At 47.5% G+C, this 15,581-nt stretch overlaps 1 protein-coding gene across 2 annotated transcripts in view; it reads right to left on the bottom strand.

Annotated features, from left to right (window-relative positions):
• Positions 1 to 15,581, bottom strand: part of LOC105473580 (ubiquitin specific peptidase 43) — an 84,732-nt gene that overhangs the window by 23,306 nt on the left and 45,845 nt on the right. The window contains exons 9-12 of one of the 2 annotated variants that reach the window (XM_011727410.2): positions 14,340 to 14,443; positions 6,594 to 6,671; positions 5,604 to 5,730; positions 5,149 to 5,497 (exon numbers count right to left, since the gene is read on the bottom strand). In XM_011727410.2, the coding sequence (XP_011725712.2) occupies positions 5,149 to 5,497; positions 5,604 to 5,730; positions 6,594 to 6,671; positions 14,340 to 14,443 (658 nt within the window). The remainder of the gene's footprint in view (positions 1 to 5,148; positions 5,498 to 5,603; positions 5,731 to 6,593; positions 6,672 to 14,339; positions 14,444 to 15,581) is intronic. The other variant, XM_011727411.2, reaches the window with a different exon arrangement.

Genomic DNA, 15,581 nt, shown 5'->3' with positions numbered 1-15,581 from the left:
AGCATTTATGTAAAAGTATACGGCAACTTGAAAGCTACCAATTGTTGGGGCCTACAATATGAGAAGCCTCTTACATATGTTAGTTCTAGTCATAAAAATCCCAGGCTGGCCACGGAGACTCACGCCTCTAATCCCAGCCCTTTGGGAGGCCAAGGCAGGCAGATCACGAGGTCAGGAGTTCAAGATCAGCCTGGCTAACACAGTGAAACCTCGTCTCTACTAAAAGTACAAAAAATTAGCTGGGTATGATGGCACGCGCCTGTAGTCCCAGTTACTCAGGAGGCTGAGACAGGATAATTGCTAGAACCCGGGAGGCAGAGGTTTCAGTGAGCCGATATCGTGCCATTGCACTCCAGCCTGGGTAACAGAGTGAGACTCCATCTCAAAAAAAAAAAAAAAATTAATATCTAATATGGCAGATGGCATCTCAAGGAATAAATCTGGCTTTTCCATGAGTAGTGATCTTGGGACAAATTGGCAACTCCGGGGGGATAAAGTTGGATCTCTTTCTCTCAAGAACGTTAAGAAACTCCAAATCAAGGATTTAAATGTAATAAGCTAAAACCAAGTAGAAAACTGAAGAGAAACACTTTTTAATCTTAGAGTGAAAAAGGCTTTCTAATCATGACTCAAAATCCAAATGATTGACAATTTTACCTAGAAAAGCAAAAATAAAAACTTTCTGCATGGCAAAAAATTTCCACAGGAATAGCCAACTGACAGATGTTACACAGGGAACGAATACTTGCAATTTATATTACAGAAAAGAGGTGAATCTCATAGTCCATTAAGAATTAGAGCATCTAGAAATTGATGGGAAAAAGACTAATAATTTATTTGAAAAACAGTCAAGGACACGGATAGACAGTTTACAGGAAAGGAACCACAATGACTCAAACATACGAAAAGATGCTCAAGCTCACACTATTAAGACGCTAAATATTCAACTTACACTGAGATACCATTTTCCTCCTATTAGATTGGCAAAAATCCAAAAGTGTGATTGCACACTCTACTGGAAAGGCTGCAGAGAACCAGGTGCTCTCTTACTCTTATCAGAGTGCAAACTGCTATGACCCTTTGTGCAGGACATCTTGTTCATGCTTGTTACAACACAGACACAGCTATTCCAATTCTGAGAATTTATCCCACCAATAAACTTCCATATCTAGAAAATGACATTATCTAAAGGGTTATGACAGCAATATTTGTGTGTGTGTGTGTGTGTGTGTGTGTGTTTTTAATTGAGAAAGAGTCTCGCTCTGTCACCCAGGCTGGAGTGCAGTGGTGCAATCTTGGCTCATTGCAATCTCCACCTCTGGGTTCAAGCAATTCTCCTGCCTCAGCCCTCCTAGTAGCTGGGACTACAGGCAGATGCCACCACGCCTGGCTGATTTTTGTATTTTTAGTAGAGACAGGGTTTCATCACGTTGGCCAGGCTGGTCTTGAACTCCTAACCTCAAATGATCTGCCTGCCTCAGCCTCCCAAAGTGCTGGGATTACAGGCGTGAGCCACTACACCCAGCCGACAGCAACATTTGTAATAGTAGAAGAATGAATCGGTCCAACGTCCATCTACAGAGTATTTAATAAATTGTTATATTTATTTAGTGCATTTACATTTATAAAAGAAGATGGAGAAGCTGTCTAGAAATGAGGACATGAAAAGATTTCCAAGATAGATTTTCAGGGGAAAAAAAAAAAAGCCAGGTGCAACACAGCAAATAGTACTTTTACTTAAATCAGGGGGAGGGGAGAAAATACATAAAATCAACACATATATATGTATATATAAAAATATACTCACAATTGCTTGGATTTACATAAAGAAACTGTGGAAGAATAGTACACAAGAAACTACTAAAAATGGTTACCTATAAATGAGGAGGGGGTAGATGAGGAACAAAGATAGAATCAAAACTTGTCACTGTCCATGTTTTTTAGGCTGTGTGAATTTTGAAACATAGGCATGCATTACCCACTCAACACATTTAAAATGAAACAAAAGGCATTTGAGATTTCTAAAACCCTGAAATGTGGTAGAACTATCATACTTCCAAGAAGCAAATAATTAAAAAGGAATAAAAATGTCAAGAGATGAGATAGAAAGCAACAGCTCAGCTTTGAGGGCCCAGCAAGCAGATAGAGTGGAGGTCACACACTTGCCTCTGGCAAGGAAGGGGTTCAACACAGAGTGCCTGGGGGAGGTGGAGGGGTCCAGGGGGGCAGGAAGGGGGCCACCCACCAGCTGTAGCCCCAGAGGCTCAGTATTGGATGTGTCAGGAATCACAAGAAGTCAAGCCAAGTGAGGACTCAAAACAAAACCAAGATGCTCTGAAAAAGAAACCTAAGACTAGGCCAGGCACAGTGGCTCACGCCTGTAATCCCAGCACTTTGGGAGGCCGAGAAAGGGAGATCATTTGAGGTCAGGAGTTCAAGACCAGACTGGCCAACATGGCGAAACCCCGTCTCTACTAAAAAATACAAAAATTAGCTGGGTGTGGTGGCAGGCACCTGTAATCCCAGCTACTCAGGAGGCTGGGGCAGGAGAATCACTTGAACCCAGGAGGCAGAGATTGCAGTGAGCCGAGATCGCTACCACTGCACTCTAGCCTGGGTGACATAGTGAGATTCCATCTCACAAAAAAACAAAACAAAAAAGCACAAAGATTATGTCCCAGACCTGAAGATCACATGTCTGCAGACACACAGGTCCCCTGAACGCAGGTCCCAACACAAGCAACGAGAAAGACCCACAGGTAAGCACACTCTGTGAAATTCCAGAGCACCTGTGATAAAGAACCTGAAAAAGCTTCCAGAGAGAAAAATATATCCTATCCTAGACAAAGGAACAGAAATCAGACTGGCCTGATTCATTCTCAACAGCAAAACCCCACTCCAGACCCCACTCCACATGGAGCAACATTGTTGATTTTCCATCACGGACTTTATGTCCCACCAGGCTATCAATCAGGTGTGGGAATAAAGGTATTTCCTGACACGTAAGCACTCCAGAGGTCAAGCTCCCATCACCCTTTCCTAGGAAGTCACCGAGGGTGTGCTTCCCCTAAATGAGGGAGTTGACACTCATCGACAACACCCTACATGGCTTGGAGACTTGTTCCTATCAAGAATCACTCATCTCGGCAGGGCAGAAGCTACTGAACCTGGAGCCAGGGTGACCCAGGTTTGAAGCCCAGGCTCTGCCATTTAACGGGCGGTGCACACTGTCTTGAGGGAAAAGATGGTGTATGCTGGCGCAGATGAGAACAAGTGGCCCGGGTCTTACCCAGGGCTGTGCTGGCTGCAGACACTGCCCTGCCTCCCACCTCGCCAGTCCTTTATTCCCCTTGGACTCTTCTCCCTTTGGTTTTAGTATTAAGTAGGTTCTTTCCTGGCAGGTGGTGGTACACTGTGTGTGCAAACACAGACCCAGGAGATCTCTGCAAGGGGAACCTCCCAGGGACTGTGTCCCTTCTGCTGCCAAACCACCGTCCCCCAAATCGGGCATTCTGCTCTGTAACGCTCACCCCAGGAGGGGCCTGGATCTCGCTTTTCATAAGGCAGACACCAACGCTTCTCACGCCTATGCTACTTCTAACTCCCTGCTGTGGTTTTACATCACTGCCCTTAATTTATGTTGGGGCCACCCCGTGGGTTTATAGATGGGGAGGCAGCACGTTCAGCATGGGAAATGACAAGGTCCAGGTTCCAGCTGTCCTTATTTTCACCACTCATGTGTGCACGGGGACTCATTCAGCCATAACGCTCTTAGTAAAAAAAAAAAAAAAAAAATCTGAGTAACAGAGATGCCTCCCAAGATACATATGGGCCTCAAGGGATTCCTGCTGAGCTATTTTCAGCCCAGAGAAGTGAGACAGGGGAAGTGGCTGGACAGAACGGTCCCAGCAGTTACAAAGGGGGCAAGGCCTCATCTGGAGCAGGACAGCTGTGGAAGAACAGGCTGGCACCGCACAACAGCATAAGGCGGCCACTGTGAGCTGAAAGCGGTTTTGGTGGCCCCCATAACCCTCACCGTGACCAGCCCAGGCTGGCCCAGTGTAACCCGGCCGTCCAGTGCATCTCTGTCCAATCAGGTGGTCCCCAGCCTGTAACGGCATCCTCATTTCTCTTTCTCCGTGGGGGCCTGTTCCATCCATTCTCCAATGACGGAAATCATGCCCTAAACCCCTTAGACTACTAAGGCTCACCCTGATGACCCTCCACGCTATCTGCATGGTGGAGACACTCAACTGTTGCAGCTACCAATAGGCTTTTCACCGTCACTGAGATGCCCTGGTCGGGGAGAAGCAAACAAACGAGACATAATCGAGAAAAATGATCCGTCATGACACTCTCTGAAAGCCCTCAAAGCGATGATTATAAACAATTGAGAAAATCGTCTGGTCATTTGTTTCTGCCCTTCCCTTCATCTGCTGCTCTCAAGTTCCCCAGAGGAACAAACGTGGAAAGTACGCCACAGAATACAAGGCCACCAAATCTGGTAAGTAAGATTCCTCACGCTGAATCGCAGATGAGAATGAACGTCACTCTCTCGGTTCCAATAATGACCTCCCATATTTCATATGGTTGAAAATTTGGGTGATAACTAACCTCTGTTTGTTGGTTTATTTGTTTTGGAGACAGGGTCTCACTCTGTTGCCCAGGCTGGAGTACAGTGGTGCAATCATGGTTCACCACAGCCTCAGTCTCCTGGGCTCAAGGGATCCTCCCATCTCAGCCTCCTGAGCAGCCAGTACTACAAGTGTAAGCCACAATGCCTAGTTCATTTTTTTTTTCTTCATTTTTTTTGTAGAGACGGGGTCTTGCTCTGTTGCCTAGGCTGGTCTCGAACTCGTGGCCTCAAGTGATTCTTCCACCTCAGCCTCCCAAAGTGCTGGGATTACAGGCATGAGCTACCGCATCAGGCCTAACTTTATATATTCCAACCTCCAACCTAACTCAACGTCAACTCTGTAGCTGGGACAAGGTCCCTTCTGCTCTCGCACATGCCCTGGTGTGCAGTGGGTGAGGGGTCAGATCTCACTAAGTGCCCCAGGGAGCTCAGCATCCGAGCGGCACCCATTCCGGGGACATCTCGAGGCTGTGGCCACAGCTGCATTGGCAGAAAGGCAAGGCAAGGCTCACCTGTGTAATGCCCACCTTGCAGGTTGCCGTGGTGGTTGCAGACGGCGTACAGGTCGTACAGGAAGTCCAGCGGGCAACTGGTGGGCAGGCAGCCCGGCGGCTTCCAGGAAGGCCAGGGGCCCAGTCCTGCTTCGGGGCTGGTGCTTCTCTGGGCCACATGGGGAGCCATGTTGAGTCCAGACAGTGGAAACTTCACCAGCGTGGAGAGCTTGTTTCTTCTCTCGCCCACCTGGCAGAACCTCTTGAGGTGGATGATGAGGATGTCAGGCAGCGTCCACAAACTCAGCTTCACCATCCCCTGCTGCAGGACTTGGCAGTGCGGACACTTCCAGGCGTCGTCCTGGGCCAGCTGGAAAGGAAACCACCCGGACTGTGAGGCCCCCGCGGCACGTGGCCAACCCACCAAAGGCAGCCAGCCCCCTTCCCGGCCGGGGCGTGGACCCCCAGGGCAGGACCTGCTCCTCCTTGGTGTAGAACTGAAAACATTCATCCAAGGTACAGCTGTGCTGCTGGTGCGCCTGCTGCTGCTGCCACACGCTGTCGGCATCCTGCGCCCGCTCCTCCTGGAGGTTCCCGAACAGGCTGCACGGAGACGACACCCACGGCGTTCAGGACTTTCCCACTCCGAGACAGGCTTCGCCTATGTCTCTACTCACAGCAAACCCGCCACAAGGCATCGGCCAGGCGACGCTACCGTGCCCTGTCTATGGGTTCCTGGGGAGCTGCAGGCATCCTTCGGACTCAGCACTATATTCTACTGGAATTCTCTCTCCCCCACCAGCTCCTACAGGGACCAGGTCCTTGGCTTATTCATCTTTGTTTTCCTCACCCTAGCACAGGGCCTGGCACCTAGTAGTTGATCAATAAATACTTGCTGGAGTGAACAATGTCCTTTCTTAAAGCAAGGCTGATGCCCTCAGTGTTACAGAGGTAGCCAAGTGTGGTAATGAGGAGCATGGACTCCAGCCAGAGGGTCTGGGTTCAAATCCCAGCTCTACCAGTGTATGAGCTGTGTGCTCTCCAGCAATTGCTTAACCTCTCTGTGCCTCAGTTTCCACCTCTGAGAAATGTGGATTACAGGAGTACCCACCCCAGACCACCCAAACAGAGGGTGTGAAGAAGATTAAATAAATCCCCTATACACACGTAAAGTGTTCAGAGCAGTGACTGGCACGGGGTGAGTGGGTGGGTGCTGCGTAACTGTCTACTGTGACTGCAGTTACTACTCTTGACATCACCCACCACCACCACTGTCACTCCATTCCTGTCACTGTTATTTACATACAGAAAATTCTCACTCAGGCATCTCGCAGGAACGGGTTACACTGGCTCAAAGATGTGGGCACCCTGCCTGCAGCCATGCTGGGGGAAGCTGCATCCAGGGAAACCTGGGCACCGAGAGGCCCTGTCTCAGCTCTGTGGGAGGTAAATTCCCTTGAACTCACCGCTCCTTGACAGAGCTATCCCACTCCACCGCCAGCTTGACATGTGGAGGGCCTCCCGGCCTCCTGAGATGCAAAGCCCTGAGAAGAGAACAAGGGAGCCCATCAGAAAACACGGGACCTCCTTCCCGCAGCTCTTCAGGGCTCAGCAGTCTCCCTGCAACCCGGGGACTGATGTTCCAAACAGAAATACCCAAACTGCCTGTAAGCCAAGGTCAGCCATCCTCGGAGGCTGCTAAGTCGGCTGAAGGCTCCATCTCAGACCTTCAGACCTACCTCATAGTGCCCTCCCCTCACTCCCATGGCAGCCTGTGAGCTCTATAGATTTGGGATTACTTTGAGGAGACAGATCAGCTGTTCCACTGCAGCCGCAGCTACCCTCTCAGCGTCTCCAGGGCACTTCCACTTGACCATCCTACACAAACACCCAAGACTGAGGAAGCCCAAAGAGCTGCTACCTTGCCCCCCACTGCAGTGCAGAAGGGGCACCCTTAAGCCCCCCTCCACGACCTAAGAAGTCTTCTGCCTCCAAACCCTCCAGTGCATAGAAAATCCCAGTGCCCTATCAACCTGTAGCTCTTTCCAACCACTTGGGCCCAGCCCATTTCAGAAAAGGTGGATCAGCCTCAATACAGAAGAGATGGGAAGAGAGCAAAGTGGAGGACATGAGGTTTTATCCTGAAATCAATAGGAACAGATACAAGTGATGGCAACGTCCGCACCCAAAGGAGTGTTTCGAATGTGTTGCAAGGAAAGGGGGATGTCAGATGAGTCCCAAACTATCACTAAGATGATCTGATAACAGGTTTTGAGCTCATGGAAGGCACAAAGTCCTATGGCTGAGCACGGACAGGTCGGAGCTGGAGTTGTGGCACCTTCCTGAGTGAGTCAGGAGGGAGCGAGGAACAAGGTATGTCTGGGAGTTCTCCCAGCCCGGTGAGCCCTGATGGGTTGGGACAAACACTGATTGCCCCCTCATTTTCCTGTAGATGCAGAGAATCATGCTGCCTCCTCATCCTCACTCCTTCCAAAGGAGGAGAAGTGCCTTATCTGATTGGTGGGATTGTAGAAGAAGGTGGGCTCTACCTCCTGTCATTAGGCCTACCTATGTCCTACAACCTAGCCACTCGCCGTTCTCCCCCATCCGTGCCTTGCGTTTCCTGGAAGCAGCTCTGTCTGGCAGGCGGAAGACAAAGTATGTGACCAATATTCCATTCTGAGGAGACAAACTGGGGACCCCTAGATCTAAGCTTCTTTCTTTAGGTCCCCCAAATTTTCCATTTCCACAATGACGGAGACCTGCCATTGGGGAGATCTGCCTTGGCGGAGGTCAGTGGGTGCATCATTTAATTCTGGGGGAACACATTTGAAAGCCCAAATTGGACTCACATCTAAGCAGGATCCTTAAATCAGTCTTACTAATAAACTTAAAATGTTCATCTCTTTCTGCCTCAATCCACAGTCTACTCTTCGACTGGAATTTAAACAGGGAAGTGGAAAAGGAAAACAGGTACCTTCATGCTCCAAGTTTATTGTACAAAACTCCTTAGGACAGGGAAAGAAAGAGGTGTGGCTGTCGCCCAACTTCCCTCTTTACATGGAAATCAGATTGTCACTAGAGGGTGAGATTACCTCCCCCGACCACAGCTCTGATACAAAAAGAAAGAAGGCCTTATTGAATGTTTATGGAGATGCTATTCCAAGAAATGTACAAACCTAACAATTCCCACCCTTAGCGGGCCGATAGGCTAATGGGAGGAGCACACAGAGATCATTCTAATGCACTCAGGTGTCTGAGGACGCACACCCCGGGCTGCTCTGAAGGACAGATAGGCAGGACCTGGCCAGAGGAATGACTGAGACCTTAAAAGCAAATGTAACATAAACAAACATTGAAAACTGGGACTTAATTAAACTAAAGAGGTCTGCACAGCAAAAGAAGCTATCAACAGAATAAAAGAGGCAGCCGACAGGATGGGAGAAAATTTTTGCAAACTATGCATCTGACAAAGGACTAATATCCAGAATATATAAGGGACTTAAGTCAACAAAAACAAATAATCCTATTAAAAAGTGAGCAAAGGACATGAAAGACACCTCTCCAAAGAAGACATACAAGTGGCCAACGAACATATTAAAAACTGCTCATCATCGCTAATCATCAGGGAAATGCAAATGAAAGCTACAATGAAATACCATCTCTCATCAGTCCAAAGGCTATTATTAAAAAGTCAGAAAATAGGCCGGGCGCGGTGGCTCAAGCCTGTAATCCCAGCACTGGGAGGCTGGAGATCAAGACCATCCTGGCTAACACGGTGAAACCCGTCTCTACTAAAAAATACAAAAAACTAGCCGGGCGAGGTGGCGGGCGCCTGTAGTCCCAGCTACACGGGAGGCTGAGGCAGGAGAATAGTGTAAACCTGGGAGGCAGAGCTTGCAGTGAGCTGAGATCCAGCCTGGGCGACAGAGCGAGACTCCATTTCAAAAAACAAAAAAGGTCAGAAAATAACAGATATTGGTGAGGATGCAGAGAAAAGAGAACGCTTAGGCACTGTTGGTTGGAATGTACATTGGTTCAACTCCTATGGAAAAAAGTATGGTGATTTTTCAAAGAACTAAAAACTCAACTCAGCAGTTCTGCTCCTGGGTATCAACCCAAAGGAAAATAAATCATTGTATCAAAAAGACACCTGCACTCATACATTTATCACAGCACTGGTCACAACAGTAAGGCCATGGAGTCAACCTGAGTGTCCACTGATGGTGGACTGGATAAAGAAAATGTGATACGGGTACACCATAGAACACTACACAGCCAAAAAAAATGAATTCCTGTTTTTTGCAGCAACATGGATGAAGCTGGAGGCCATTATCCTAAGTGAATGAATGCAGAAACAGAAAATCAAATACCACATGTTCTCATTATAAGTGGGAGCTAAACCATGGGCACACATGGACATAAACATGGGAACAATAGACATTGAGCACTGCAAAATGGGGGAGGGAAAAAGGGGGAGAGGAAAAACTAGTACTGAGTACTACACTCACTATTTGAGTGATGGGTTCAATAGAAACTCAAACCCCAGAATTATATAATATACCCATGTAAAAACCTGCACATGTGAATCTTTAAAAAAAACAAAAGTATATAAGTGAGAAGACAACATTAACCCAAGAAAGTTATAGAAATAAAAATAAATAATAAATACAAATTTAAGAAATTTTTATCTTTATTTTATTATTTATTTTTGAGACACAGTCTTGCTCTGTTGCCCAGGCTGGAGTGCAGTGGAACAATCTCGGCTCACTGCAAGTTCCACATCCCGGGTTAAAGCGATTCTCCTGCCTCAGCCTCCCAAGTAGCTGGGATTACAGGTGTGCGCCACCACGCCTGGCTAATTTTTGTATTTTCGGTAGAAATGCGGTTTCACCATGTTGGTCAGGCTGGGTCTGAACTTCTGGCCTCAAGTGATCCACCCGCCTCGGCCTCCCGAAGTGCTGGGATTACAGGCGTGAGCCACCGTGCCTGGCCCAAAAATTTAATGAATTTTTTACAAAAGTCAGTCAGGGGAACCAGAGGGGAAAGGACACACAGGTGGAGAACTCAGCAGTAGAAGGCAGGGTGTGTGCTGGAAGATCCCAGCACAGTGAGGGACAGGCCACATGGGAGAGGGAGGGCTCTGTAGGCCACCCTCACAAGTGTGGACTTTAGCCCGTGGGCACCGGGAGACCACCCAGTGGTCTCTAACACCAAGGACACTGGACGGATTCAGGTAAGTGAAATAGGAGGCTGCCAGAGCAATCCAGATAGGACATGATCAGGGCCTAAATTCAGGCAACGGTGTCAATGTGGAGAGGAGTGGAGAGATCTGGGGAAGTGCCAGGATAGAGAACAGATAAGACCTGAAAATGGACTGAATGGAAGGACAAAGCAGAAAGAAGGGATCAGGGATGATGCCAGGTTCCTAGCTTGAGTCCCTGAGTAGATGGTGGTGTCACCATTTAGACACAAAGATGGGAAATGAAAAGCTTTAAGCAAGAAGAGTTCAGACTCACAAGTGTTTAGTTACCTGTGCCTATGAGGCATGTAAGTAGGACAGGCGGGTCTGCAATCTAGAGAAAAATCTGGGCAGGAGATATGGATCTGGGAGACTTTGGCCTAAAGGCGGTAGACAGAACCAAGAGTAAGACCATCCAGGGATGGGGCCAGGCACGGTGGCTCACACATGTAATCCCAGCACTTTGGGAGGCAGAGGTGGGCAGACTGCCTGAGCTCAGGAGTTTGGGACCAGCCTGGGCAACACGGTGAAACCCTGTCTCTACTAAAATACAAAAATTTAGACGGGCGTGGCAGCGTGCCCCTGTAGTCCCAGCTACTGAGGAGGCTGAGGCAGAATTGCTTGAACCCGAGAGGCGGAGCTTGCAGTGAGCCGAGATCGCGCCACTGCACTCCAGCCTAGGCGACAGAGTGAGACTCTGTCTGAAAAAAAAAAAAAAAAAAAAAAAAGCGTCCATAAATGGAAACCAGAGGGCCAGGTGTGGAATGCTGAGACCCAATAATGTTTGAGCATCCAGAGAGGGAGAGGAAGATTTCAAGCAGACAAAAAAAAAAAAAAAAAAAAAACTCATAGGAGATATATTTCTAGGTGGTGCATACATACAATGGAATATTATTCACCCCTAAAAAGGAAGGAAATTCTAACGTGTGCTGCAACATGGGTGAACCTTGAAAATACGGTGCTTAGTGAAATAAGCCAAACACAGAAGGATAAACACTATGATTCCTGCTACCTGAGGCACCTACAGTTGTCAAATTCATAGGACAAACAGTAGAGTGGTGGTTTTCCAGAGACTAAGGAAGACAAAGGGGAGGGATGCTGTGTGATAGGTACACAGTTTCCATTTTGCAAGATGAAAGAGCTCTGGAGTTGGATGGTGGCAATGGCTGTATAACAAGGTGAATGTAACAATTCCACTGAACTGCACACTTTAAAGTGGTTATAATGTAATTTTGGCGCCGGGCGGTGGCTCACGCCTGTAATCCCAGCACTTTGGGAGGCTGAGGCGGGCGGATCGTGAGGTCAGGAGATCGAGACCATGCTGGCTAACACGGTGAAACTCCATCTCTACTACAAATACAAAATATTAGCCGGGCGTGGTGGCGGGCACCTGTAGTCCCAGCTACTCGGGAGGCTGAGGCAGGAGAATCACTTGAACCCGGGAAGTGGAGGTTGCAGTGAACCGAGATTTCGCCACTGCACTCCAGGCTGGATGACAGAGCAAGACTCCATCTCAAAAAAAAAAAAAAAAAAAAAGGAATTTTTGTATTTGTGTATTTTATCAAAAAGAAAATAAAGAATTTCCTATAGAACAAAGAGATGTTGGGATAGGCATGGAAGAGGCAGGGCAAAGGCTAAATGGAGAGCCCTGTGAAAGAGGTAAAGGTCATATCAGATGCCAGAGAGAGCTGTACCAGCAGGGCTGGGACTGGGATTGTGGGGTGGGGTAGGGATGGGGATGGGGTGAACAAGGGCCAGACTGTAGTGAGATGTCCAGTGAATGGAAGGTATGGGCCAGGAGAGGTGTGATCTCAAGAGGACATCCTTTAGGATGGTCAGCTTGCTGGACAACTCTACTCAATTCTAGTGCTTCTCAAACTACCTATGACAAAAGACTAGTTTGACGGTTTGTTTCCAAACCACTGCAGACCAATACTTTTATAAAAAGAAATAACGGGCCGGGTGCGGTGGCTCACACCTGTAATCCCACCACTTTGGGAGGCAGAGGCAGGTGGGTCACTTGAGGTCAGGAGTTCGAGACCAGCCTGACCAACGTGGTGAAACCCTGTCTCTACTAAAAATAAAAAAAATTAACCGGGCGTGGTGGCACGTGCCTATACTCCTAGCTACTTGGGAGGCTAAGGCAGGAAAATTGCTTGAACCCAGAAGGCGGAGGCTGCAGGGAGCCGAGATTGCGCCACTGCACTCGAGCCTGGAAGACAAAAGAAGACTCTGTCTCGAAAACAAACAAACAAACAAACAAACAAACAAACAAATAAATAAATAAATATAAAAAGTAATGGTCTCGCTCAAATAAATAAATAAATATAAAAAGTAATGGTCTCGCTCTGCCACCCAGGCTGGAGTGCAGTGGCCGGATCTCAGCTCACTGCAAGCTCCGCCTCCCGGGTTCACGCCATTCTCCTGCCTCAGCCTCCGGAGTAGCTGGGACTAGAGGCGCCCGCCACCGCGCCCGGCTAGTTTTTTGTATTTTTTAGTAGAGACGGGGTTTCACCGTGTTAGCCAGGATGGTCTCGATCTCCTGACCTCGTGATCCGCCCATCTCGGCCTCCCAAAGTGCTGGGATTACAGGCTTGAGCCACCGCGCCCGGCCTAAGTTCCATTTTTAAAAGAAATTATTTTATCCACCATATTATAGATTACTCTTTGCTTTAACATTCGTAAGTGCTTCCTCTCAAGTTCTTGTCATGGGCTGGTGACAGTCAGTTCATAGGCTGGCAGTCTACAGAACCACTTTGGGTGGCACAGTTCTTATCTCCAAGACTGAGTGTGGGAAGGGGGTTCCTCTTCCTGGGGCTCCCTCTCCCTGGGAGACCCAAGCAGGCCCTTGAGGATCCTTCTCCTGCCTCCCTAACTCTGTAAAGCAAAAGCATGCATCAGCCAAGGAGGATGTGGATGGGGTGTAGGCCACAGAACCTTCTGGCTCACCCGCTACCCTGGTTCCTGGTCTCTTTAGAAGGGGAGAGGCCCATCTCAGTCAGGCTGAATTTGGCTGACCAAGTCAGGAAATCAGAGGACCTTACTGAGAACCTGGGGTCTATGGAAAAATAAAGAGAAGTGCCAGACATTCATTTATAGAGCGGAACTGTCCATAGATGCTGCAACGACCTGGGGATTGTTTTGCAAGGCCACACACGCACCGGAAGGCTATCAAGGTAGCAACCAGAGACACAGCCACACTGGCTTTAAGCCTCAGGCACAGTCCACAATCTCTTACAGTTTAGGACCAATGAATTAGCTGTAGAATCTTCACGTATCCTAGGGAGATATTCCTGTTGAATTCAGGAGCACGGCCGGATTGAACGAATTCGGTGTTCTGTTTTTTTTTGGTTTTGGTTTTTTGAGATTGAGTCTTGCTCTGTCACCCAGGCTGGAGTGCAGTGGCGCGATCTCAGCTCACTGCAACCTCCAACTCCCTGGTTCAGGCAATTCCCCTGCCTCAGCCTCCTGAGTAGCTAGGATTATAGGCGCATGCTACCATACCTGGCTAATTTTTTTGTATTTTTAGTAGAGATGGGGTTTCACCAAGTGGGCCAGACTGGTCTCCAAATCCTGACCCCAGGCAATCCACCCACCTCAGCCTCTGAAAGCGCTGGGATTACAGGCGTGAACCACCATGCCCGGCCGAATTTGGGTTTTAGTTAGATCAATCTGGGTTCAAATTTGGGCTTGCCTATTAACTAGCTGTTTAAGTGTGATCAAGTTAACTAATCTCTGAGAACACTGGTGTCCTCCACATCTTTGAAGTGGACATAGTAGTGCCTCTTTAGACACAAGAGTTCAAAGCACAGAATATGCCCAGTGATCTAACATAGCGGCTGGTACTGGAGAGGTAAATGATCAAGAATAACGAACACTACGAGCAATCTCATTGACACATACCCTCAAAGGACTCTAGTAAAATAAGATAGGGTTCATTAACTTACTGAACCTGGACCTTCCCCCTTACCTGTCAACTGCCCAGTGACACAGGGGCCGACTGTCCTTCGGAGACAAATAGCTGCAGGCCACAGAGAGTCCCACAACGCGAATGGAGAACAGAGACCCCAGGTTCTGCCAAGACAAAAACAGACATAAGTCATTATGTAGCCCCTATATTGATTTAAATTAGACTCTAAAGTGGCGCATACATTAAAAAATATAATCATTATTTTCCATAGTGTATTTTGAATATTCCCGTAATAATTAGAATTCAAAATTAAGAGACAAAAACCTCATTTTTTTTAAAGATTCACACTATACCTTGTAACGCAGTGATCTAATACTGTGTTTAATACGTTAAACCTTCCCCCCAAAAATGAACACGGTGTGTTTAAATAGCAAATGCTTAACTGGGGCAGATACTGGTACATTTAATGGAACATAAATCAATCATGTTAATTAACTTTTAATAGGTAACTTAACCTACTTTATGAAGATGATTATCATCCCCACAATGAGGCAATTTTCTAAAAGCCAGTTCATGTATATTTTACAGGCAAAGTAAATATTTACACTTTTTTTTTTTTTTTTTTTTTTTTTTTTTTTTGAGACAGAGTCTCGCTCTGCCGCGCAGGCTGGAGTGCAGTGGCCGGATCTCAGCTCACTGCAAGCTCCGCCTCCCGGGTTCACGCCATTCTCCTGCCTCAGCCTCCCGAGTAGCTGGGACTACAGGTGCCCGCCACCTCGCCCGGCTAATTTTTTGTATTTTTAGTAGAGACGGGGTTTCACCGTGTTAGCCAGGATGGTCTCGATCTCCTGACCTCGTGATCCGCCCGTCTCGGCCTCCCAAAGTGCTGGGATTACAGGCTTGAGCCACCGCGCCCGGCCTAATATTTACACATTTTTAAATAAGCCACATAAAGAGATAGCACCTTAGTTATTATTCTAAGATATGTGTTTATCATATTCGAACTTTTCTGAAATTGAAATGAGGCTTACAATGACATATTTAATGGAAGATGCCTCTTAACAATTCAATGCAATGAACAACTCAATTTAAAAAATGGGCAAACATTTGAGTAGCTACTTCTCCAAAGAGGTACAGACGGCCATGAAGCCCATGAAAAGATCAGCAACATCATTAGTCATTAGAGAAATGCAAATCAAGACCACGTTGAGGCACCACTTCACACCCACTGGGATGGCTATAATTAAATTTTTTTTGAGACATTGAAGTCTCACTCTGTCGCCCAGGCTGGAGTGCAGTGGC

The sequence above is a fragment of the Macaca nemestrina genome, chromosome 17 (assembly GCF_043159975.1).
Source record: "Macaca nemestrina isolate mMacNem1 chromosome 17, mMacNem.hap1, whole genome shotgun sequence".
In the NCBI taxonomy this organism is placed as follows: domain Eukaryota; kingdom Metazoa; phylum Chordata; class Mammalia; order Primates; family Cercopithecidae; genus Macaca; species Macaca nemestrina.
The sequence above is the reverse complement of the archived record's forward strand: the minus strand, read 5'-3'. Positions and strand labels throughout refer to the sequence as shown.